Source organism: Palaemon carinicauda, chromosome 8 (assembly GCF_036898095.1).
Source record: "Palaemon carinicauda isolate YSFRI2023 chromosome 8, ASM3689809v2, whole genome shotgun sequence".
NCBI classification, from domain to species: Eukaryota; Metazoa; Arthropoda; class Malacostraca; order Decapoda; family Palaemonidae; genus Palaemon; species Palaemon carinicauda.
In genome coordinates, this window is record NC_090732.1 from 78,050,390 (window position 1) to 78,077,133 (window position 26,744).

Here is a 26,744-nt window from a genome sequence, read left to right on the forward strand (position 1 = left end):
TTTTATCTCCAATACCTTTGGTTATCTGTAAAATGGAAAAAGTCATGAACATCAACATAAGAAATGAAAATCTTTGAGCTATGAATTACAAATCATTCATAAACAAACAATAATTAAATTATCATGAATACTATGAACTATGAGTTTAAACTGAAATTTATTATTTCCAAAGTTACCAGGGAACTCATGTGCTATTGCGTATAAAAAGATATGAAACACCCTTCAGTCCCGATGGTAAGAGTAGTTGCCGTATGCGTTAGAAGAGAATACACCTTCACTAACTCTAGGCGCTATTTTGATCTCATTCTTTTTTCAAGTTGATAAAACTCAAGAGATATGTGAGAACGAAGGTGGGAACCTCCATAAATCCTACATATTCTAATTACTGCATTGAAATATGACAAATTTGGAAGTACTGTAATTTGTATTTCCCCTGACGATACAAATGTGTACAGGTAGCTAATTATAGGGGTATTATTTTTGGTAAAGCTGAAAGACGAGCCAATAGAATTCTAGCGAGGGTTAACCACCTACCTGCTAGTTAGCAGTGGGGGGTGGGTTAGTAGCAGCTACCCTTCTCACTCACACACCTGTGACTGTAACTCACTTTGCTTGTAGGTAGGACTTCAAGGGGGATTTGTGCTAGCAGACCAATCTTAATAAATAGCTTAAGGTTTGTATCATTCGAAAAATACAAATTACTTCCAAATTTGCCAGTTGTTCCATAACTGGAATACAAACCAACACTATTTATAGGGACTGACTCACCCATTAGGAGGGTGGAAGTCCCTGCCAATATGACAAATTTGTAAGTAATATGACAAATTCGGAGATAATTTGTATTTTTCCTAACCATACAAACCTTAGCTATTTACATTGGGTTTACTTTCGGCGTAGCTGAAATTGACGAGCCATTAGATTTTAACGAGGGTTTACTACCCCATGCTAGTTAGCAGGGGTAGGGGGAGGGGTAGTTTGCTACCCCTTCCCCCCTCACACACCGGTGAAATGTCCCACTTCACTTAGAGGTAGGACTTGACTTGGGGGACAGGGCTGGCGGGCAAATATGTGTAAATAGCTAAGGTTTGTATGGTTAGGAAAAATACAAATAATCTCCGAATTTGTCATTTGTTCCGTAACCGAAATACAAACCACGCTATTTACATTGGGTGACTTACCCCTTAGGAAGGGTGGAAAGTCCCCAGCCATACTAGCTTTGGCTTACCCGGGGACTCAGAATCCGAGTGAGTCGCACTCGAGAAAAGGAGTCCCTGCACCTCACAAGTTCCTTGCTCCGCAAGGAAACGTGTGGCCTACATAAGCTTGTGTGTGAAGGAAGAAAGTGTGACCCGTCCTAGGCAGTTGACCTGGAGTTCTAGAAGGAACTCTGGGTTAGGACGTTCCCAATACCACCTCGTCCGGGTATGGGGGTCGCGACAGTATTGTCTCAATACTTGGAACACAAGGAAGCATGGTTTACCTGCAGAGGTTTGAGGTCAGCTATGCAGAGACCAGGATGCTGCTTCCCCAGTAGAGGGGACGATGAAGAAAGAAGTAAGGGCCAGACATACTTCTTCCGTTCATGCAGTCTAAAACCTGGTAACAATGCCCTCAATCTTCTGCTACATGTCCAAAAAGGAGCCTGAGGTTAGATCAGCTGTTGTGTAGCCACCACAGAGCGATAGAAACGTATCGATACCCCTGTGGGTCACGTCCTGCAGGAAGTGGGCTGCGAAGGTCATTAGACGCTTCCAGACTCCAGCTTGTAGCACATGCGTCACAGAGTAGTTCTTCTTGAAGGCGAGGGACGTTGCGATGTATCCGACATCGTGCTGTAGGGCAACGTGACAGGGGAGGGTCTGGATTCAGGTTAAGATGAATGCCCTTGAGTCAGAGCTGAAAAGGCATACTGGTGACTCTCCCCTGTGTCCTTCCTGTGCTCCCAAACCGGGCTTGCAAGTGAGGACAAACTGCAGCTGTTCTCAAAGATAACCCCTCGGTTCCTTTACTGGCAAGGAGAAGGTCTGGGTCATCTGATACAGAACGGAGACTCGAAATCTTGAAGGAGTCGAACCGAAGGTCCGGGACTCCAAGATTCTGAGTCTAGAAAACAACTCAGGAGCGAACCTGAATGTTACCTCCCCCTATTCTCTGGAAAGGGCGGAGTCGTACGAGACCATGAAGATTGCTTACACACTGGCCGAGGCCAGAGCGAGCGGGAGCACCATCCTCCAAGACGTACGACGATCAGAGGCCTGAGGTAATGGTTCGTAAGAAGATCTCTTAAGGGACTTAAGAGTCCGAACCATGCTCCATGGAGGAGGTCTCACTCCGACTGGGGGCAGGTACGTTCGTAGCTTCGCATGAGCGAAGAAAGATCCAGCGGGAAGGAAGAAATCTATTCCTTCAGCCTGAAGGCCAGGGAAAGGCTGAGCGATAGGCTTCACTGCCGAGAGCAGAAACGAGTTTCCTCCCGCCGATAAGCAATAACTCCGTTATTGCTGGAGTAGAGCCCTCAAGGGAAGAGGTACCTCTCCCACGACACCAACCACAGAAGACTCTCCACTTCGCCTAGTAGACCCCTGCGGATGACTATCGCAGGTGACGCGACCTCCGCTCCGCGACTGTTGCGGGTTGTCTCTTCGTGAGGAGGCGGCGTAGTGTCTCCAGGCATGAAGCCGAAGCGATGCTACTGCTTGTGAAAGATGTTGTAGTGTGGTTGTTTAAGTAGCCTGTGTCGTGGAAGAAGCTCTCCCGGGAGTTCCGTCAGGGGATGCAGAAGGTCCGGAAACCGTACTGCGTATAGTTGCAGTGGAGCTCTCAGGGCCATCGAAAGGTTGACAGACAACCTGGTCTCGTTGAGCCCCCTCCTCAACAGACAACAAAGGTGGGAAGACGTAGGCGTTGATGCTGTCCCACCGTCACCGGAAAGCATCTTGCCAAAGAGTCTTGGGGTCTGAGACTGGGGGGAAGAACAGCGGAAGCTTGAAGTTCCAGGCTGTCGTGATCAGGTCCCCCAGGCCAGGACTTGCTGGTTACTAGAGGCCAAAGACCCCCAGGTGCTCTCTATCTGTGAGGTTCTGCTCAGATTGTCGGAGAGAACATTCCTCTGCCCGGAATGAGCGAGCCAATAGCGGTATCGAGTGGACTTCGGATCATCTCAGTATCGCTACTGCAAGATGCGAAAGTATGAAAATGTACCTCCCTGCTGGTTGGAATACGCCAGTACCATGGAGTTGTCGCGCACGGAGCGACTCAGCAGGATCTGTAGAAGGGCCAGACTACGGCCTCTAAGCCTACCTGAATGATGAGGAGGTACCCTTCAGGTCCTGACCATAGGCATGAACCGGAACATGCCCCCCCCCCCCCCTTTTCTTTGACGAGTCCGAGAACAGCATCAAATGCGGGGAAAGGACGAGAATATCCACTCCCATGCAAGAGGTTCCACAGGTCAACACCCAACACCAATTGCAGGTCTAATCGTTCTGCTGGTCCCATAGGGGCCAGAAAGTCCGGTTAATCGTTGCTTTGATTCCACTGGAACTTGGGCCGCCTAACAGGGAACTTATTCTGAGGCGACCGTTCGGGACGTAGACGGGTCAATGAGGAAAGGGGACCCAGGAAACGTTCCAAGATAGGGCTGAAAGGTCTCCTTGACTGAGAAAAGGTTCTGCGACTCTCCTCAGCCTTGCCACAGTCAACTGAAGGGAAGGCTCAGAGAAGGAGTCAATATCATGGCTAGATATTCCAGATGTTGAGGCAGAAGTAGAGAAGGCTCCTAGCGAATTACCATGATCCCTCACTCTTGGTAAAGTCCAGGAAGGTGGTCCCGGTGTTGAAGAAGGTCGAACCCGAGACTACCGGAGTTGGCCAGACCTCCAAAAAGCGAAGGAGGCGGAAGCCTGCTCCTGAGCGGCCATGAGGAAAGCAGGGAGAGTTCTTTGGTGAAAACCTGCGATGCTGCGGCGGGATTGCCACACAGCATCTTAAGCAGGAACATCTGTAGTCTAGGCTGAATTCCAAGTGCTTCCTGGAAGATGGATGGAATGGGACCTGGAAGTACCCGTCCTTCCGATCCAGGGCATAAGGAGTCTTGCGGTCTCGTTACCAGTCTGATCGACTCTGCTGTTCCACGCTGGACGAAGTTTGTTCGACAAACTTGATCAGAGCTGAGAGGTCGACGACGGAACTCCCGTCTCAGATGCTTTTCAACAAGAAAGGATCGACTGAAGAAGCCGGGGGGAAGCCGTCGACGACCCTATGGAGGACCTTCTCCTAAATCATGGCTCCTTCTGCCCAACGGGCAAACCTCTTGCCGACCCCATGGCCTAGAGGCTCAGCGACACTGGATTCGCTGACAGTGGAGGAGAGATGTTAAGAGCGAGGCGCGATATCCTTGGCTGATCATGGAGATCGTGCAGGAATCGGCATCGGGAAGCTGTTATCCGGACGAGTAACCTTAGGCATCCCCCGGGCGTGGGACCTGCAAGGGGGTTGCCAATCCTAGAGTTTGTGAACTCTGCCGCTCCCTCTAGGATTATGCCTCCCCGGAAGAACTTCCCGTCCTACCTGTCCCTGACAGGAGGGGACTGCTATTGTACACCTTGTCTTAGCTGCCGTAGCCAGTTCCGATAACCTAGGCTGACGAGGCTGAATGAAGAGGCGTCGGAGGCTTGCAGGGTCTGGAAGTAAGCGCCTTGAAGGAGTGAAAACGGAATTCGACTCCCTCCGCACAACAGCTGTCCATTTCTCTGTCCTTGGGGTCAAACAAGCTCTTCCCAAGGATGGAGGAGTGTCTGAGCTTGTCGACATCCACGGATGGGACTCCCGAGAGGAAGCCCTCGGTCACTGCGTCTAGATGCTCCAACATCGAGTTTGCCCGCAAGTTCGAAACTTGGCGACGGAACGCAAAGGTGCTTAAGCCCGAGAGAAGGAAAGTACCCATGATCTTCCTGGAGCTTCCTTGTACAAAACCTCGGGTCGCAACCGGGGAGGGAAAGGCCTGGTAAGCCCCTTCCACGAAATGGTGAAGAGGAAGGGCTAAATCAGTCACCCCCTGCCCGATGGAGAAATCTCAAAAGAAAAACTCCCTGGCAAGACCCTTCCAGGGAATGGTGAGGAGGAAGGGCTAAACCAGGTTCTGGAAAGAAGAATGTTGCTCAGGCCTCCCTGAAGATTCTTCCTGCTCTTGCACGTGCCATGCTCTGCGTTTACGGGGTGAAGACCGTGTTCTGGAAATACGCGCTCCAGAAGACTCGCCAGGTTGCCCGTGTTGCGAAACCCCGACGGGAATCGCGGTCGCAATCGCCCTGGAGCTCGCGCGATGGTAAATCAATGGTTCGCGCGTGGGCGAACGTGGAAGCGCCCATGCGCGGGCACGCAGACAAAAGAGCGCGAGGGAGCGCAGAAGGAGGGCGAGCGTGGTTGGAAGGACGAGAGCTGGCGGTCGGAATTCCATAGTGCGCAGGCGAGCGATGACGCGTAGGCGAGCGATGGCGCGTTGGCGAGCGATGGCTTACTGGCAGGAATCGCGCTGGCGGTCGCGCGATGGAACACTGTTGGTTCGCGCGCAGGCGAACATGGGTGCGCATGTGCGCGGGCACGTGGGCGAGTGGTCGCGCGGGCGCGAGGGCGAGCGCAGGCGGCCAGGAGACCGATGGCGCGTATGCGAGCGATGGCGCGTTGACGAGTGATAGCGCGTCTTGGCGAACGATGGCCCGAAGGCGAGTGAAGGCGCGTTGGCAAGCGATGGCGCGTTGGCAAGCAATGGCGCGTTGGCGAGCGGTGGTGCGTTAGAAACGCTAGCGCGCAGGCGAAGAATCGCGCGGGCGCATAGGAGATCGCTGACGAGTAAGAGACTAGAGAAGGTTGACGGCGAGAAGGCGACAGGAAAACTTCTTGCCTGCGCCCAGGTCTGATAGATCGTGGGCGAGAGGGCGAACGTTAGCGCGCATCGCGCTAATCAGAAGGCGCGCAAGTGCATCAGGAAGGAGAGCGCTGATGCGAGCTGTCAAGCAGGCGATCCTGGGCGTTCAGGAAAACTGTTGGCGCCCATTGGCGCATTGCAGGAAAGGGCGCGCAGATGTGCGCTGGCCAACTGAAGAGAGCTGCCGCACAGAAGGACAGGTGAACGCTGAAGAGAGCTGGCGCACAGAAGGACAGGTGAGCGCTGGCGAGCAGGAAGAAGATCTACGGCGAGACTCAGCTACCGGAGATCGTGGTCCACAACAGGCGAGCGCTAGAGCGCTACTATGCGCGGGCGCGCAGGAGATCGTGGGCGCGCAGGAAAAAACCTGGCACTTAAGGGACTTACCCACACTGTGGAATAAGCCCCTTAGACCCGAAGGTACCGGTGCCCGTTGTAAAACGGGGTGTGTTGGCGTCCAGGAATGGAGGTGAAGACTAGAAGGTCTGGCAGGAGAAGCAGCAGCAACGGTCGGAACTCGTCGAGGAGGGTCCTCTGCGGAGAACGTCGAACAAAGATGAAGACGACCTTGGACAGGTGCAACACCCTCCGACCTCCAAAGAGGAGTCTCTGAACGTGACCTCCCCCGAGGGGAAGAGTCACTTGCAGGAGAGACCGTAGGCATCAGCTGTCCCCAAAGGGAAACTGAGCCCTCAGCAACAACAGCAACAACAGCAGGAGGAGTCCTCCGAAGAGGAGTCTCTGTGGTGAACTCCTCCCCAGGGGAGAAGCACTCGCAGGAGACACCGTAGGCTCAACTGCCCCCCGAAGGGGACAGAGGCTTCAGCAACAACAGCAGACAGAGGCCTTCGAAGAGGTGTCTCTGTGGTGCACTCCCCCTCGGGGGAGAAGCCCTCGCGGGAGAGACCGTAGGGCTCAGCTGCCCCCCGAAGGGGATTGAGCCTTCAGCAACAACAGCAGACAGAGTCCTCCGAAGAGGAGTCTCTGTGGTGAACTCCCCCCCGGGGGAGAAGCACTCGCAGGAGAGACCGTAGGGCTCGGAAGCCCCCGAAGGAAACTGAGCCTTCAGCAACATCAGCAACAACAGCAGAAGACTCCTCCGAAGAGGAGTCTCTATAAGTGTCCTCCCTCGCGAACGAAAGAGGAACACTTCGTAGAAGAGACGGGTCAGCCAGTGACCTAAAAAGAGCAATCCTCTCGAAGAGGGTCTCCTGCAGTTGCTCAGACCCTTGAGCGTAACTGCAGGTGAGACCGCTCAGCACCAAGAGCATAGTCGCACAAATTCCATGGTCCGAGCTTGCAACCGCTCAGCCCCTTGAGCAAGGTTACAAAAGCGGTCGCTCAGCACCAAGAGCAAAACCGCCGGAGGACCAGGAACAAAATAAAGGCAAGAGGAGTTCCCCCCGAAGGGAAAAAACTCAAGCCTGGACGGGAAAATTTCCCTCGGAAGAGAAGTTACCCACCCAAGGATGCGAGCCTCCTGAGTGTTCTAAAATGAACTGGAGAGCTGTCAGTCGTCACGGGAGCACTTCCAGGAGAAGGAGACACGCCCCTGACGAAGATCTATAGGGGAGGCAGCAACAGCAGATTCCCCAGGCCCCAACAAGACAGCTCGCTTCGTTGCCACATTACAGAAATGAAACTAGATCGTTAACTGAAAAATAAATAACAAAAATCATTAGTTAACATTCATTCCCCCGGGAAGACTCCGAAGAGGAATCCCGAGGAAAAAGAACACAAGAAATAAACAACAGGCACGTGCCCTCAAGACCACTTACACTCACGGAAGGAGAGCTGTAACAAACACAGAATTATAACAATTATAATTATGTAATTATGTAATTATGTAATTTAAATATGAATGTTCACTAAATAAAGAACGAAAACCCCGAAAGGAATCGTTCTACAAAAACTGAAAAGTCAACAAATACACTTAGATTCATAAACTAATTGAGACAAAATGTACGGCGTAGCAACCCCACCCACACGGGAAGGAAGCTACTCAGACGTAGTAAAGGTAAAACGTAGTAAAGGGTGAATGACCTCAAGAGAGAGAGAGAGAAAGACCGTAGTCAAACTCGATCGCGACCCATGAAATTACACCGTGGGGGCCTAACTGCCGAGGCTCCACGGAGATATCGTACACTACACACACAAGCACGAACTCTGAAAAGGAAACTTACTGATTTCTATACTCAAATATATACATAAACACGAAAAAGTTTTTACATATATATTGAGTATAAGAAAAGTAAGTGATTAAGTAAAGACAAAACAAATAATGGCTGCCAAGCGAGGACGAAGACAGGCACGTCTGTCCATCGTCCAAGCCAAAAATGAAGTGAGACATTTCACCGGTGTGTGAGGGGGGGAGGGGTAGCAAACTTCCCCTCCCCCTACCCCTGCTAACTAGCGCGGGGTAGTAAACCCTCGTTAAAATCTAATGGCTCGTCAATTTCAGCTACGCCGAAAGTAAACCCAATGTAAATAGTGTGGTTTGTATTTCGGTTACGGAACAACTGTATTTTTCCTACCATACAAACCTGGAGCTATTTATTAGGGGTACCGCTAGAGAGTTTGGGGTCTTTTGATTGGCCAGACAGTACTACAATGGATCCTTCTCTCTGGCTACAGTTCATTTTCCCTTTTCCTACACACACACTGAATAGTCTGGACTATTCTTTACATATTCTCCTCTGTCCTCATACACCTGACAACACAGATTACCAAACAATTCTTCTTTACTCAAGGGGTTACTGAACTGATATTGTTCAGTGGCTACTTTCCTCTTGGTAAGGGTAGAAGAAACTCTTTAGCTATGATAAGCAGCTCTTCTAGGAGAAAGACACTCCAAAATCAAACCATTGTTCTCTAGTCTTGGGTAGTGCCATAGCATCTGTACCATGGTCTTCCACTACCTTGGGTTAGAGTTCTCTTGCTTGAGGGTACACTCAACCACACTATTCTATCTTATTTCTCTTCCTCTTGTTTTGTTAAAGTTTTTATAGTTTATATAGGAGATATTTATTTTAATGTTGTTATTCTTCTTAAAATATTTTATTTTCCTTTTTCCATTCCTCACTGGGCTACTTTCCCTGTTGGAGCTCCTGGGCTTATAGCATCCTGCTTTCCCAACTAGGGTTGTAGCTAAGCAAATAATAATAATTATTTTCGGCAAAGCTGAAATAGGAGCCATTTTTATTTTAGCGGGTGGGGGTAGCTCAGCTACCCCGTACACTCACACACCTGGGCTGAGCAACCACTTTTCTTTCTGACAGGACTTCTTGGGGGACAGGGCTGGAGAGCCAATTTGTATAAATAACTCTAGGTTTGTATGTTAGAAAAAAATAAATTACTTAAAAATTTGTCATTTGTTCCGAAACAACTACAAACCTTTTACTATTTATTATGTGTGACTCACTCCTAGGTGGGAGAAAGTCCTCACCAACTGGCTTTTGCTTTGACCCGACGTTCTCTCTCCTTCGATATGTGACTGAATGTAGTAAGAATCCTAACCCCACTAAAAATATGTGCTATGCATAATTACCGGCCTGCAGAAGCTGTGTGTTTGTAAAAATTAACACTGTGACTGGTCTTTAAATAGGAACTCGAGTCATAAGAACACGAGAGTCCTAAGACTTTACCCAAAAGCCTTCTTCACAGGGGTATTGAGGAACACAATGCAAGTATTATTTCTATACTTAGGATACACAAGTAAAGTAAATCTTACCTGCAGAGAGATGAGGTCAGCTGTGCTGGGTACCATGGAGCTGAGTTTCCCAGAGGAGGAGAAGGCGAAAAGAAGGAGGAAGCCAGTCATTCTTACTCATTCACCCAAGACTAACCAGGGTAACTTCAGCCCTCAACCTTATGCTATTTATCCATCAAGGAGCTTGAGGTGTTTTAGACCACTTGTTGTGCAGCCACCACAGGGCCAATGGAAAACGTATCCATGTTTCTGTGGGTTACGTCTTGCAGGTAGTGGGTGGTGAAGGTGATCTGACGTTTCCACACACCTGTTTGCAATACCAGAGACGTTGCAATGCCCTTGGCGCCATTAGGTCTTGGTCGTTTTTGAGGAGGAGGGTCTGGATTGAGGGCGAAATCAATCACCTTCCTAATCCAGGAGGAGATAGTATTCCTCGTGACCCTCCTCTTGACCTTCCCCATGCTGACGAACAGTGCTGACACAGGGAGCGATCTACTGCTGTTCTCTTTAGGTAACACCTCAGACTCCTCACTAGGCCAAGTACCAGTGGTTTGGATCTTCGGTTACAGAACGTAAACTATCCTGAATGGACTAAATCTAGGATCCAGTGCACCAGGATCTTAAGTCTTAGCAATAAACTCAGGGATGAAGTTGAGAATTACTTCCCCCATCTCCTTGAATGGGAGACATCAGAAGATAGACCATGCAGCTCACTAACTCTCTTGGCCAAAGCCAAAGTGAGTAGGAATACCATCTTCCAAGTATGGTGACGATATGTTGCCTAGCGTAATGGTTCATGTGGAGTACCCTTCAGGGATTGAAAGGCCAAACCACATTCCAAGGAGGAGGTCTAACTTCTGACTGGGGACAAGAAATCTCATGACTCCGTATGAGTAAGGAAAATTCCAACGAGAAGGAAATATCTACTCCTTTCAGTTTAAACGCAAGACTCAAGGCTGAATGGTAGCCTTTGACTGCAGAAACCAAGAGAAGCATTTCTTCACGAAAGTGTACAAGGAACTTCGCTATTGTTGGAACAGAGGCATTGAGGGCATTGATTCCCTCTTCCATGACACCAGCCACAGAAAAGTGACCACTTTGCCTAGTAGACTGACACTGAGGAGCATCTGAGGTGTCCAGCCATTCTTTCCGCAACATGTTGCGAAAAGCTCCTCTGTGTGAGGAGATGCCAGAGGTCCTGCTTAAAGCCGAAGCAAAGCTGCGGTTTTGGGGTAGATGTTAGCACATGGCTGTTTGAGTAGATCGTGGCGTAGAGGGAGCTTCCTCTGGATCTCCTTGAGGAGGTGCAGAAGGTCTAGGAACCATTCTGCCTGATGCCATAGTGGGGCTATTACTGTAGTGTCACTGATAGGTTCTTGCTTATCATGATTTGATTGAGGACTTTTCTCATTAGATAAAACGGGGGAAACGCGTACACTTCGATGTTCTCCCTCTGTTGTTGGAATGCATCTTGCCAGAATGTCTGGGGATCCGGGACTGGGGAACAGTACAGAGGGAGCCCGAAGTTCAAGGTCGTTGCGAAAAAGTCCACAGTCGGGGAACCCCACAAAGTCAGGACTTTGTTGGTTACTATAGGATTCAAAGACCACTCGGAGTCCACTGAGTCGCTCTGCTCAGATTGTCTGCAAGCACATTCCATTTTCCTGGAACGAAGCGCACAAATAGGGTCATCGAGTTGTCTTCCCCCATCTGAGTATCTCTACTGCTAGATGGCACAGCAGCTGAGAAAAGGTATCACCTTGCTTGTTTATGAAAGCTACTACCATGGTGTTGTCACTCATCAACACCACTGAGTGCCCCGCCAGGAACTAGTGGAACTTTTGGAAGACAAGGACGACTGCCCTCATCTCTAAGAGATTTATGAGCTGATACCTTTCTGATTCGGACCACTGGCCGGAAGTGGTGTGGTGCAGCATGACGCATCTGAAAAGAACATCAATTCAGGGGGAGGAATGAGAAGATCGACCCCTTTGCAGAGGTTTTTGTCCGCAAGCCACCATTTGAGGTCCATCCGCTCATCCTGTCATATTCGCACTAGAAGATCCTGGGAATCGGTGGACTGATTCCATTTTGATTTTAGTCGTCATTGGAGCATTCTCATTCTGTGACGCCCATTGAGAACTAGACGGGCCAGCGATGTTAGATGGCTGAGCAGACAAAGTCAGCTCTGGACTGAGAGCTCTTCTCGCCTGAGGAAGAACTGTGCTACCTTCCTCAGCCTCAGAATCCTTAAGTCAGATGGAAAAGCTATGTTCCTTATAATGTCTATTAGCATGACCAGGTATACCAGTTTTGGCAATGGGAGCAGATGAGACTTCTCAAAGTTTATCACGATCCCTAGATCTTAGCAAAACCTCAAAACCTTGTCTCAATGGCGAAGAAGGGTTACTACAGAGTCTGCTAGAATATCCCGTCGTCTAAGTATCTAAGGAGATGGATGCCAATTCTGTAAACCCGTGCTGACACAAGGGCGAACAGTCTCGTGAACACCTGTGGTGCTGTTGCAACACCGAAACACAACACCTTAAACTGGTAATGCTTCTAGTTTAGCTTGAATCTTAGATACTTCTGGGAAGACGGATGGATTGGGATCTGGAAGTATGCATCCTTGAGATCCAGTGTGCACAGGAAGTCCTGCAGTCTTATTGCTTGTCTGACTGTGTCGACTGTCTCCATCCTGAACGAGGTCTGATTGACAAACCTGTTCAGGGCCGTGAGATCGATGACTGGTCTCCAGCTTATAGGCGCCTTTTTCACAAGAAAGAGTCTACTGTAAAAACCTGGAGACCCGTCGAGGACCTCTTGGAGAGCAACCTTCTCCAACATGGTCTGGACTTCTGCCCAAAGGGCTGACTCGTTTGCGGATCCCTTTGCACAGGTGTTCATTGGGGCTGGATCCCGAGTTAGTAGAGAGAGATAGAGTGAATGGAATGCGATACCTTGAACGAATCGACTAGACCGTCCAGGGCTCTGCCCAATGGTGCCACCACCTTGGACAGCAGCTTTGCAGGCATCCCCCTTCAGGTAGACATATGGGAGAATTGCCCCCCCTAAGTGCGATCGGCCTGAGCCACATCCCTTCCATTTATCTCCATGGAAGGACTTTCTGCCTCGGAAGGACTTCTTAGACACTATTGGAGCCTTTGTAAAGTCCCTAGCCCCATTCATCGGCAGTTTGAAAGATGTCTTCTTCTGTGGCTGAAGATGGTAAGGAGTGGATGTCAGAGCCTTGTGAATGAGGAGTCATGGTTTGACTTTTTCCATCTCTCAGCCACCTGCTTGACATCATCAGTATGGAACAAGGAACTTCCCCCAAAAGGGGAGTTTCTTAGACTTGAAACCTCGGCCTGAGGAAGTTGCCAATGAAACTTCCCGATGACTGCATCCCTCCTCTTCAAAATGGTGTTGACCCAAAGGATCACCACTTGATGAGAGAGGAATTCGATTACACAGTTTCCGGACAACAGAAAAGTCTCAATCAACTTCTGAGTGGACTCCCAAGACCCGTTCAGTGACCGGATCAGTCGTCCTAGCGATCCTAACCAGAAATAGAGCCACAAAGTTGCCTGCATGAGGAACTTAGCGACCTTTTCCTAGTTGAGTATCTCAGAGGCCGAAAAACAAGACTGGAGGTCCCGATAGTCTCTCGAAGTGCGTACCCTTCGAGAGTGCCTCTATAGAATAGTCAAGAGGCAAGGCTGGGAGAGGTTCACCGAAGATCTCATAGTACCTCCTCTGCTGCACGTAAGGTGGCGGGAGGAGTCTGGCGGAGGCGCTGGAACGAAGAGAGGTGGACAAACCAGTGGCCTAGGCAACTGCCTTCTGTCTGGCACCTTTCAACCCTTTTAACCAGGGCAAAGCTGCACTGGCCTTAAGGGATCTCTGGGTGCCAGACACCTGGCCAAGGAGATCATCCTTACTTCCAAGAGGGGCTATCGATTGATCTGGTAACCCAATGATGGTGCGAATGCAGGATAAAACCTGCCCAAAGGCATGTTCCGTCTCCTGCTCCGCCTCCGCGGGATCGACAGGAGGAGCAGCACCTGGGAGGAGAGCTTGCAGAAAAGAGAACCTTCGAGTGCCGCCCAAGGACTGGGAACGGGGAACAACTCCCGTCAAAGCCTCCCGCATTACATTGAATAATGAGCTCAGCCACGGGGGGTCACGAGCCCCTGATGTACTGGGAGTGGGGTCTTTGGGGTGGCATGGAGCCCTTGGCTTGGAAACCTGTGAAGGCTTCCGAGGCTCCTTTCCTGCACGCAGGATAGGAACAGGCCTTCCCTTCCTTTTGGGGAGGATCAAGACCTTGAAGTATGGGCAACAACTGTCTTGGGCAGGTGGAGGCCTGCGAGACTGGCGATATTGATGAGAATCTCGCCCAGCAGCCAAAAACAGTGATGGTATCTCATCTCGCAACGAGAATACCATGAGCAGGTAATGAGGTAGGTTTGTGAAAAAAAACTTTACTAATTGTTTGTATGTAAAGAAAAATACAAATTACTTAAAAATTTGTCATTTTGTTCATTGTTTTTGTTTAATGAACCTCAAGCCCCTAAATATGATTTATCTGTTTTTGTTTCTCTTAACAGGTATTTGATCTCAAGCCCTACACTCAGTAGGGAGTCAAGAAGAGGCGTAACGGTTTGTCATTTTGGTTGATCGTGAGGAACATCTCAGTTCTGATCCGGTTGTATTTCAGACATCTTGGTTCTAGTCGACCTGAAAAGATTAGCTAATGATTTTTAAAACATCCGTCCAGGTTAAGGTGACAGAAAATTTGTGATAAATTTCTTTTGTTAACATTGGTGGCCTTTTAATTTCCCAAATACATTTGGTTACTTATGGTCATTTTTGCCAGTGAAAAATGGGGAAAAGGGACAATGAATATGATTATTTACTCAAAGTTGTGCTAATTGAAGATTCAGGTGTTGGCAAGAGTAACCAATCTCACGTTTCACTCGAAATGAATTCAACCTAGAATCAAAATCATCGATTGGTGTTGTGTTTGCCACCTGAAGCATAGAGGTATCACCTGAATACCGAGCTTTTTGTTTCCTGTGGTATTTACAAGAATTTAATTTATTGCTGTTGGACATAATTAAAGGTAATTCAGAAGAATAGAACAGAGAAGTACTGTCATGAATAAGAGTGTAGATTTCAAAGACAAAGTAATCGAAACACGTCATTCCCAAGATGCATGGATTGTCATAATCAATGTTATTTACTGAACATACCCCCACTTACATGTTTGATTTGGTGCCATTGGCTTGGGTTAACAACAGTGTCAATAACAGGGATAGTGGCGTTAATGATCCCAACAGGAAATCCTTACTTAGTAACTTGCATTTGCATATACTGTAGGATGTGTGGGCAGTTTGTTTTTTGTTTTTCCTATCATTTTTAGTCTACTGTAGTTATTGTAGGACTGTAAATTCACATTCAAGGTTATTCTCAACCTACTTGTTTTTTATCATTTTGGATATAAAACTTGTTAATAATTTTTTTTTTTTCAATACATCTCCTCCCACACAGCGTCCTGTCCACCACCCTAGAGTTGCTTTAAAGTTTTTTTTCTCCTAATGTTCTTAAAGTCTACTTAACCTTGGAAAAATCTTACTTAAAGAAGAGAAAGCTAGCTATTATAGATTGCTGATTTTCCTCCAGAATTAAATCAACGGTCATACTACTTGTTTATTCAGCAAGCTTAAGGCAAGAAAAGATAATGGAAAGTTCAGCAGTTCTAGCTGGGTCCCCTTCACCTGTATAAAATCAAGGGGTGGTGCCAAGTGCCAAGTTTTTTCTTGATTGTTTACTTTTTCTGCAGATCTCTGGGCATTCCACCGTGTTTTTTTGTGTAGTGAAAATCTGGGGTGTAGTCAGCATTTGGACACTAAGCAGTCTGGGTGCTACGTCTGGCCGCAGTCCGCAAACCACTACTACAAGTAGTGGTCACACGGCGCTGTTCTGCCACGCGACACAACATAGGGCTGAGCAGGTACAAGACCAGGAAACCCATGAGGAGGAGCAACCAGAGGGCGAGGACGCTCTAGGTCGCGTGACCCCTAGGGATCAGGATGACAAGAACCCGAGGGTTCTGCGTCACCAAATCTCTAGAGATGGAAAGATCGTTCGACAATCGGGTCGTGTGCACCTCACGGTCTCACGCAACGAGAACCCGGAGGTCCACGAGGGTCACAAGAACCCAGCGGCTCAGCGCAACGCCAGTCACGAGACCCCTGAAGGCTCAACGTGACGAGAATCTGAATATTCTCAGCTACGAGAGCTGACAGGCTCAGCGTAGCGGAGGTCTTAAGAGCCGACAGTTTCAGCATAACCAGGGTTGAGTGAGCTCGGAGGCTCAGCGCAAAGGGGGACCAAAGGTTCTCAGTTACAAGAGCATGAATGCTCAGCGTAACAGGAAGCACAAGAGTCCAAAGGCTCAGCGTAGCCAGTGCAGGTTTATCGCAATGGGAGACCAAAGTTTCCCTATCACGAGAGCCCAAAGGCTCAGCGTGACGGGTGGCACGAGAGCCCAGAGGCTCAGCTTAACCGGAGTTGCGAGCTCAACATAACTAGAACCCGAAGGTTCCGGGCCATAAGAACTCGATGGCCCCCAGGTACGACAGCCCCAGGGCTCACCGTGAAAAGGACCGGGAGGTTTTCTGTTATGAGAACCCGAAGGCTCAGTGTAACGAGAACCCGAGGGTCCGGTGTCACGAGAGCCTGAAGGTCCAGCTTGACAAGGACCGGGAGGTCTTCTGTTACGAGAGTCCGAAGGCTCAGGGTAATGTGAATCCAAGGATTCAGTCCCAAGAGAACCGGAAGGCTCAGCGAGACCAGGATCAGGAGGTCCCGGGTCGCGCATGTCCAAAGGCTTACACCGGAGCCCGAAGGCTCGTGGCCTCGCAAGTCCGAAGACTTAGCGAGACCTGGACCCGAATGCCCGGGGAAACGAGAGGCAGGAGGCTCATCGCAAAGTAAGCCTGAAAGCACCTGGTCATGTCAGCCCAAGGAGTGACCGTCAAAAGAATCCAGGGAGTCCTCATGATTTGAACCTGATGGTCCAAAAAGGCCTATCTTCACAGCAGGGGGAGGAGCTTGCCCAGGGTGACGAGGAGTCAAGAACTCCTACACGGCGTCAATGACCTTAGATGTCAGGATGCCTGAAAACTTTAAATCAATCAATCAACTCCTCCACCCAACGAACCCCTGGAGGTTAGAACAATGCATACTCAGACCGCTGCCCATAAGGGGTCCTCTCGAGAATGAGAGAGATGTTCCCCTGACTCTGCTCCTCCACCAACCCCGGTGGATTCGCATTGTCCTCAGTGTCGGTCACAGAAGACCAAAAGTCCGACCGACGGGCTGCAGCGCCTGCGCCCACATAGGGAGGATCAACCTCCCGTAAGGAAGATGACAACCTCCGCTTTGACCCCTAACTGAAGGAGCCCGAAAAGGATGTCTTTAGAAGGGGGGCCATCAACATACAGTGATGGTCAAAATGACAAGATGTTAAAGCTGCACTGCTACTCGGACGTTCCTCAGGGAGGACTGGCAGAGGAGCAGCTTCGTGAAGAGATTGGGGGGTAGAAGAAGAAGACCATGATTTCTTTGACCTTGAGGAAGACCCCGAAGGAGAAAAATCACACTTGGCCTTCTCCTTCTTCCATTACCTGAACCTCTCCCACTGGGAGGCAGACCACTCCCCACAGTTACTACAGGTGTCATCCCTTGACCATCGGCAGCCACAACAAGCCGGACACAGCAGGTGGGGGTCCGTCTCCCCGGCAGACATGAATGTAATGCAAGAGCAACCTTTGGGGCATGGACAAATACGCATGAGATATTTCAATCAACAGCCATGCATACACTGAAAAGAGAAAGCGGCAGTATGTCCGTCCTCTTCCTAACCAGAAAACAAAGTGGTTGCTCAGTCCAGGTGTGTGAGTGAGCAAGGTAGCCGGGCAACCCAAACCCCCCCCCTGCTAACTAGCGGATGGGGGGTTATCTCTCGCTAAAATTAACATGGCTCATCTTTCAGCTTTGCCAAAAGTAATACCCCTACAAATAGCAAAAGGTTTGTATTTGTGTCGGAACAATTGGCTTTTTGGCTTTGACCCAGGGACTCACCTCTATGTGTGTTAGTATATAGTAAGTAGAAACCCTACACCTCGGTAAAACCTTGCTATGCATGGTCTACGGCCTACACAAGCTGTGTGTTTATAATATTGTATTAGCAATGTGACTGTCAAGGTAGAATTTTTCCGAGTCATATGAATCGTCCGAGGTCACCAAGAAATTCCTAACACCACCTCTTCAGGGTATGGGGACCTAACAGTATTGACACAATACCAGGTTACACAGGGGAACAATGGTTTACCTGCAGTTGGTGAGGTCAGCTGTGCAGATAACTCTGGATGCTGATTTCACCAAGAGAGGGAAGAATGAAGAAAAGAAAGAGCCAATCATTCTTATTCATTCACTCATATTAAAACTGGGTAACCAATGCCGTCAACCTCCTGCTAATTGTCCATCAAGGAGCTTGAGGTATTAAACTAGCTGTTGTGAAGCCACCAGAGGACCGATAGAAATCGTAGCGAGTCTCCTGTGGGTAACGTCTTGCAGGTAGTGGGTGGTGAAGGTTGTCTGATGCTTTCACATGCCCGCTTGTACAAACTGTTTCAAAGAGTAGTTGCATTTCAAAGCCAGGGACATACCTAAGCCTCTGACATTGTGAGCTTTAGGTCGACGTATTGGAGGAGGATCTGGATTAAGTACGTGATCAAATACCTTGAGAAAGCAAGCAGAGATAGAGATTTTTGTGAGCCTCCTCTTGACCCTCCTCGTGCTGACGAAAAGAGCTGGTACACCGTGGCTAGCTGCTGCTCTTATTTTGAGGTAGGACCTCAAATTCCTTACTAAACGGTGTAAAAAAAATACAGTATATATATAACTAGGGAAAATTAAAATTATTTTTTTAACTGATTTTTTGTTCAATGTTTTTTTTTTCTAATATTTTCTATTTTTTGAGCCCTTTGTCCAAATCTGTCATAGTGTAATTTGCCCTTTTTTTATTTTACAGAGTAACAGCACTGCACCCAGCAGGGATCAGGTTTTAGGATTAAAGAACACTGAATCAAAATTTGAAGTTTACAGTTCTTGAATCATGCCTTGTTATTCAAATAGCTCAGATATTAATCAGTTTTAGAAATCAGGTTTTACATTTAAAAAGACTGAGAATCCTATCACAACAGGGCACTGTAGAGGAATTTGAAAATACCACGTTAGACCTCGCTGATAGTGTTGACTACTTTACTTCTACATATGGGGGATAATTACTGTTGACGTTTACTAAATTTTGAGCAGAGTTTTAAGAGAGGGCAAAATGACAGAGAAAAAGAAAATCTCGCTTGTTTAGGCAGCCTCACGAAAGTACATGTGTTATAAAGTTGTATTCTTATCACAGTTTGTAGCAACGTCTGGTATTACAGTGGAACCTCTACATACGAATTTAATCCGTTCCAGGACCAACTTCGGATGTAGAAAATGTTCGGATGTAGAAACGAATTTTCCCATAAGAATACAGTGGAACCTCTACACACGAACGTATCTACATCCAAATTTTCCAACATCCGAAGTAAAATTCGAGCAAATTTTTGACTCTACACCCGAATTTCATTTCGACACACGAAGTAAGCAATTTTCGTCGTACTGGTTGTATGGTTGTATCCGAATTTTTCTACACGCGAAGTACAATTCGAACACGTTCCTACTCTACACCTGAATGTTTTTTTCGACACCCGAAGTAAACAATACTTGTACGCGTAGTCGGTGCTCATAGCGCCTGAAGTGTTTTTTATTTCCGCCAATAGAAGGCAGCACTTCGACCTCGGAGGGACCCTCAATTAGCGCGGCTTGGGTCAGTCCTCTGTGCTCGTCGGCTTCTTGCGGTTGTGCTTTGTGCGTTCTGCTATTAACTCTGTTTTAATCGTGAATTTTTACGTGCATCCTTTAACGGTAATTTACGTAAAGTATGGGTCCTAAAAGGCTTAGTTTTACCAGTGGTAGTGGTGAGAAAAGGAAGAAGGAAATGCTTTCTTTAGAAGTTAAGCAGGAAATTATTGAAAAACATGAGCGTGGCGTCCACGTGAGTGAAATTGCTAAACAGTATGGCCGTAATATGTCGACGATCTCGACAATCCTTAAACAGAAGGAAGCTATTAAAGCAGTGAAACCTTCTAAGGGGATCACCATAATTTCAAAACGCCGTAGCCCTATCATAGAAGAGATGGAACGACTTCTGCTAGTGTGGATCAAGGACAGAGAGATCATTGACGACACCATCACCGAGACCGTCATCTGCGAGAAGGCGCACGCCATCTTTACGGACTTGAAGGAGGAGAGCTCTGGGGGTGATGCTGGGGAGATTTCAACCGAGCCTTCCTCAGATGATTTCAAGGCATCTCGTGGCTGGTTCGAGAAATTTAAGAAACGGTCCAGGATTCATTCAGTTGTTCGCCACGGAGAGGCTGCTAGTGCGGACACAAAGGCTGCAGCTGACTTTGTCAAAAACTTCGAAAAGATCGTGCAGGAAGAAGGCTACGTAGAGCAGCAAGTGTTTACTTATGATGAAACCGGGCTGTTTTGGAAGAAGATGCCGAGTCGAACCTACATCACCGCCGAAGAGAAGAAATTGCCTGGGCATAAGCCAATGAAGGATCGGTTGACTCTTGCCCTATGTGCCAACGCTAGCGGGGACTTTGAAGTCAAGCCCTTACTGGTTTACCACTCAGAGAACCCTAGGGCCTTTAAGGCACACAACGTCGATAAGGATCAGCTTCATGTTTTCTGGCGATCCAACTCGAAGGCCTGGGTCACTAGGCAATTCTTTGTGCAATGGGTTAACCAAGTTGTCGGCCCTTCTGTGAAGAAGTATCTTCATGAACAGAAATTGCCTTTAAAGTGCCTGCTATGCCTTGACAATGCACCCGCTCACCCCCCCCCCCCCCCCCCCCCGGACTTGAAGATGATATCTTCGATGAATTTAAGTTCATAAAGGTGCTGTATCTTCCACCGAATACCACCTCTATCCTCCAGCCCATGGACCAGCAAGTCATCTCTAATTTTAAGAAGCTGTACACCAAGCACTTATTTAAGCAGTGCTTTAATGTCACACAAAGCACCAACTTAACTTTGCGTGAATTTTGGAGGGGCCACTTCAACATCGTGCACTGCTTGAAGATCATAGATCAGGCTTGGGTGGGATTAACTCGACGAACCCTCAATTCTGCCTGGAAGAAGCTGTGGCCTGATGCAGTTTCTCCCCGAGATTTCGAGGGTTTTGACCCCAAACCTGATCCCGTGGTGGGTGCAGCGGAAGACGTAGAGGAAATCGTCTTCCTTGGCAAGTCCATGGGTCTGGAGGTCGACGCAGATGACGTTACGGAACTCGTCACCGAACATCACGACGAACTTACCACGGATGAGCACAAGAAACTCCATGAGCACATGAGTGATGACGAGGAAGGGAGCGAGGAGGTAGAACATATGTTAGGTTCGGCGCATATAAAAGAGGTGTTAGGAAAATATCAAGACGTGGTCGACTTCATCGACAAATACCATCCAAAGAAATTGCAGGTTTGTCGTGTAGTTTCGCAGATCGATGATGTTTGCCTAACTCACTTTCGATACATTCTGAAAAGCCGTACCAAGCAATTATCTATCGATAATTTCTTTAAAAAAACTGCGAAGCGAACTCGTGATGAAGAGGATGCAAGTGATTCGAAGAAAACGGCAAAGAGTGAACCGGAAGAAAGTGAAACAAAGAAAACGGAAAAGAGTGAAACGAAAGAAATTCAGTCAATTTTAAGTGTAGAAAGTGAAAGTGATTAAAATTATGTAATCATCAAAAAGAAAAAAAGAAAATGTAAAAAAAAATATATAAAAAAAAAAAAAAATAAGCTAAGTTATGTTAAAGTTCACTTAGTGTAAGTTAGAATAAGTTACGGTAGTGTAGGTTTATCGTAGTTAACCTCTCTACCTCCTCGCCGCCCGTCCGTCTCCTCTCTGCGTAGCAAGACTAACAACACCTGCGCTGGAGTTTCTAAGGTAAAGTGACGCTAAAAACCTGTTTCTTATTCATCATTTTTTGCTAATTCTTCTTATTTACATGTCTATTATCTAATTTAGTGTGCATTTTTCTCATGGGAAAATTATGTGTAGTAGTTTATTAAGAAGTTATCATAGGTTTTTGGGCTCAACCACGGATTAATCCTATTTCAATGTACAGTGGAACCTCTACATACGAATTTAATCCGTTCCAGAACCAACTTCGGATGTAGAAACGAATTTTCCCATATGACGGTCTCGGTGATGGTGTCGCCAACGATCTCTCTGTCCTTGATCCACACTAGCAGAAGTCGTTCCATCTCTTCTATGATAGGGCTACTGCGTTTTGAAATTATGGTGATCCCCTTAAAAGGTTTCACTGCTTTAATAGCTTCCTTCTGTTTAAGGATTGTCGAGATCATCGACATATTACGGCCATACTGTTTAGCAATTTCACTCACACCACACTCATGTTTTTCAATAATTTCCTGCTTAACTTCTAAAGAAAGCATTTCCTTCTTCCTTTTCTCACCACTACCACTACCACTGGCAAAACTAAGCCTTTTAGGACCCATACTTTACGTAAATTACCGTTAAAGGATGCACGTAAAAATTCACGATTAAAACAGAGTTGATACCAGAACGCACAGAGCACAACTGCAAGAAGCCGATGAGCAGAGAGGACTGACCCAAGCCGCGCTAATTGAGGGTCCCTCCGAGGTCGAAGTGCTGCCTTCTATCGGAGGAAATAAAAAACACTTCAGGCGCTATGAGCATCGACTACGCGTACGAGTATTGTTTACTTCGGGTGTCGAAAAAAACATTCGGGTGTAGAGTAGGAACGTGTTCGAATTGTACTTCGCGTGTAGAAAAATTTGGATACAACCATACAACCGGTACAACGAAAATTGCTTACTTCGTGTGTCGAAAAAAAATTCGGGTGTAGAGTAAAAAATTTGCTCGAATTTTACTTCGGATGTTGGAAAATTCGGATGTAGATACGTTCGTGTGTAGAGGTTCCACTGCATATATATATATATATATATACAGTGAACCCTCGTTTATCGCGGTAGATAGGTTCCAGACCCGACCGCGATAGGTGAAAATCTGCGAAGTAGTGACACCATATTTACCTATTTATTTAACATGTATATTCAGACTTTTAAAACCTTCCCTTGTACGTAGTAATGTTAACAAACTACCCTTTAATGTACAGAACACTTAATGCATGTACTACAGTACCCTAAATTAAAACAGGCACAAATATCAAAGGCGATTTTATATCATGCGTTTCCTAAACACGCCAAAAAGCACGATAAAAAATGGCAACCAATGTTTTGTTTACGTTTATCTCTGATCATAATGAAGAAACAAACGCATTTACACATCTGTGTATAGGTTAGTTTTTGCATCGATTATATTGATTATTCAGTACAGTATGTTGATTTTGTTATTACCTACCAATGTTTTACTTAATTTTTCTTAGGACTTCCAAATGAAAGGTTTTTCTTTATGACGCCGCCTGAAACGACAGCGTCATAAAGTACGCTCAGTAAACAAACGAAGGCATTTAACGCGCATGATGAAAGTGATAAATAATGATATTACAGTAAAAGCTTTTAGAAAATATGTTATTACAAATATTATTCACCGTATCTATATAAAATCATACATACGTAGTAAAGCAGGAAAACAATTTACGAAAGAGAGAGAGAGAGAGAGAGAGAGAGAGAGAGAGAGAGAGTTGTTTTACGTACGTAAATGTAAATTTTAAACAAAAAAAATAGCCCCATTTCATATAAAATAGGTTATTACAAATATTTTACTTTATCATATTACAGTAGTCTGTATAATACTGTAAAGTTCAGTACAGTATGTTGTTGTTATAGTCGTGGCGATGAAATTCTCACGAAACAAAAACACGGCATTCCATTACAACAGCTGATTCATTCTCTCTCTCTCTCTCTCTCCTCTCTCTCTCTCTCTCTCTCTTCGTGTTATACAATACTTACAAATAGATGAAGACACTAAAATTAGTTTTCTTAGTGTCAATCAAATACGAAACGAAAAAATTATGCCGAGTTTACATCCATTTCAATCGTTGCTAAAAATACGGCATCCGATTTCATCAGCAAACCACTATTTTTTGGGAAACATCATTTTATTCTAGAAAATTGCTACTCTTTAAATAGTTAATTGCACATTGAGAAAGCGTGTACTTTTGTTTTTAAATTTCGGGTGTGTTTTAAAAATTGAGTATTGTTGACTTCTTTTTGTTTTACTTTTGGCTGTGATTAGATCAGCTGACGTCTAGGTGCAGCTCTTGAGAGTGTACGAATACGCTAACAAAGTATCGTTTATACCATTTCTTAACTTATTCAAACCGTCTACAGTATACAGTTGATATTACATAAGCACCAATGTGTTATAACCTATAAAATTTTTTTTTTGTTACATTTAAAACAACAAACACACACACACGCTCTCTCTCTCTCTCTCTCTCTCTCTCTCTCTCTCTCTCTGTGGGCTACTTTTCACTACCTCCCATTCCTTACCTCTCTCTATCTCTCTAACAAATGATATCTTTGTTGCTCCTCAAAGTTTCATTTATATTGAAAATCAATCATGATTCAATTTTCCTTACTTTCTCCAATCTCGCACCATCGGTCACATCGCGGTATTTTCGAAATTTCCGGAAAATCCGCGATTTTTGTATATACATGCGTTATGAAAAAAATCCGCGAAGTGGTGAATCCGCGATGGTCGAACCGCGAAGTAGCGAGGGCTCACTGTATATATATATATATATATATGTATATATGTATATATGTATATATATATATATATATATATATGTATATATATGTATATATATGTATATATATGTATATATATGTATATATATGTATATATATATATATTATATATATGTATATATATGTATATATATGTATATATATATATATATGTATATATATATGTATATATATGTATATATATATATATATATGTATATATATATATATATGTATATATATGTATATATATATATATATGTATATATATGTATATATATATATATATATATATATATACTGTATATATAAGGGATTTTGACGTAGGAAAAATCTATTTTTGGGCTCGAGCCATGTCGTCCTGATGGAAGTTCCCTCCGGCAACTTTCTACAGTATAATATTTCTGCGACTGATATTACAAGAGAATTACCTTCAGGTATCACAGGGTTCTAATCCCCGGAACGACTATCCGAAGACATAGTGTATAATCAGGGACGTATCGTAAGATAACCATAGATATCTGCACCCCAAACAGACCTTACCTAGTCTAATCCTCTAAGGGGAAAGATAAGTGAGGAGCCGTTATATATCCTATCATCTTTCAGTGCTGCCATACGGCCCTCATGCTTCATTCCACATCGCAGCTGAGCTATTGTGAAATAGAAGCCTCCAGCTAGCAAAGGGGTGGGAGAAAAATGAAGTAACGTGCAGGCCATCATGAGAAGCTGACAGATGCCACCTCCTCCTCTGAGCCAACAAAAATAATGGCTAACATTACATGATTTATTTGGGGAGATCTTGACCCTTGCCTGTTGATACAATGAACTATTACTTTGCTGTGTAAGACTAGCCGGATGTGAATATTGTTCTTCAAGTGTAACTTTTTGAGGGATAAGAAGACTGCCATGGCCTCCAGAATATTGATGTGGAATTGCTTGAATCTCTGAGCCCAACCGCCTTGCACTTTCTTGAGTGGGGTATTACCCCCACAACTGTCCAATGAGGCGTCCATGTTAAGAATCACTACCGGAGGAGGAAAGCGCAACGAAATTGTCTTGGAAAGACTTCTGGCAATAAACCACTGGTGAAGTTGCCTTCGTAGCAACTCCAGGGTGATCTTCTGATGATCTCTGAGAGCTGTGGAAGCTCTCCTTTTCCAAACTCTGCATGCATCCTTGAGTCTGATCTTGAGGAGAGGGTTCGTTACAGAGGCGTACTGTAATGAGCCCAGAACCCTTTCCTGGCATCACCTGGTGGTCCTTCTCGACTTGATCAAAGACCGGAATGACTTTGGTATTTCTATCCTCTTGGCATGACGTATGGACAGAATATGAGACTGTAGGTTCCAATGAATCCCCAGCCACTGGAAAACCTGAGCTGGGTCCAGTCTTGACTTTTTAAAGTTGATCTGGAATCCTAGGGATTGCAGAAACTGGACAATGTGAAAGCTTGCTTCTGTGCACTCCTTTGCTGAAGGAGCCCACACGAGCCAGTCGTCCAGGTATGCCGCTACTTGAAGGTCTTTTTCTCGCAACTGTTGAACGACTGCGTCTGTAATCTTCGTGAAAATCCTTGGAGCTATGTTGAGCCCGTATGGCATAGCTCTGAATACATAAGCCCTTTGCTCCAGCCTGAAACCAGGGTAGGGGGAGAAGCGTCGACCTATCGGAAGATGCCAATAAGCGTCAGTAAGATCTATAGAGACAGTGTAAGCCCCCCGGGGTAGTGAGGTCCGTATCTGCGAAAGTCAGCATCTGGAACCTGTCGCACTGAACGAACAGGTTTAGATGGGACAAATCGAGAATAGTTTGAGGATTAATCAAATCTCTCTTTGGCACGCAGAACAGACAACCTTGAAATTTCATAGATTTTGTGCAATGGATAACTCTTCTTTATTAGGTCCTGCACACATTGTTCCAAATGAGGTGTCGATTTCTGGAAAAATCTCCTGATCTTTAGAGGTTGTCTCTTCCACTTCCAGCCCAAACCGCTGGAAATGACGCTCTGTGCCCATGGACTGAACGCCCACCGGTTCTTGAACAATTTCAGCCTTTCCCCTACTGGAGTATCCTCATAGTTTTGGCTGAAGATGTGTGTCCCTACTGCCTCTGTTGCCTCGGAAGCCATGACTCCTTGATCTACCCCCTCTGTCGGAGCAGCCTCTACCTCCTCTTTCTCCCTGTT

At 46.3% G+C, this 26,744-nt stretch overlaps 1 protein-coding gene across 2 annotated transcripts in view; it reads right to left on the bottom strand.

Moving 5' to 3' along the window:
- Positions 1 to 26,744, bottom strand: part of Pdk1 (Phosphoinositide-dependent kinase 1) — a 776,015-nt gene that overhangs the window by 530,088 nt on the left and 219,183 nt on the right. For both annotated transcript variants that reach the window (XM_068378675.1, XM_068378674.1), the window contains exon 4: positions 1 to 25. This exon is cut by the window's left edge and continues 56 nt beyond it. In XM_068378675.1, the coding sequence (XP_068234776.1) occupies positions 1 to 25 (25 nt within the window). The remainder of the gene's footprint in view (positions 26 to 26,744) is intronic.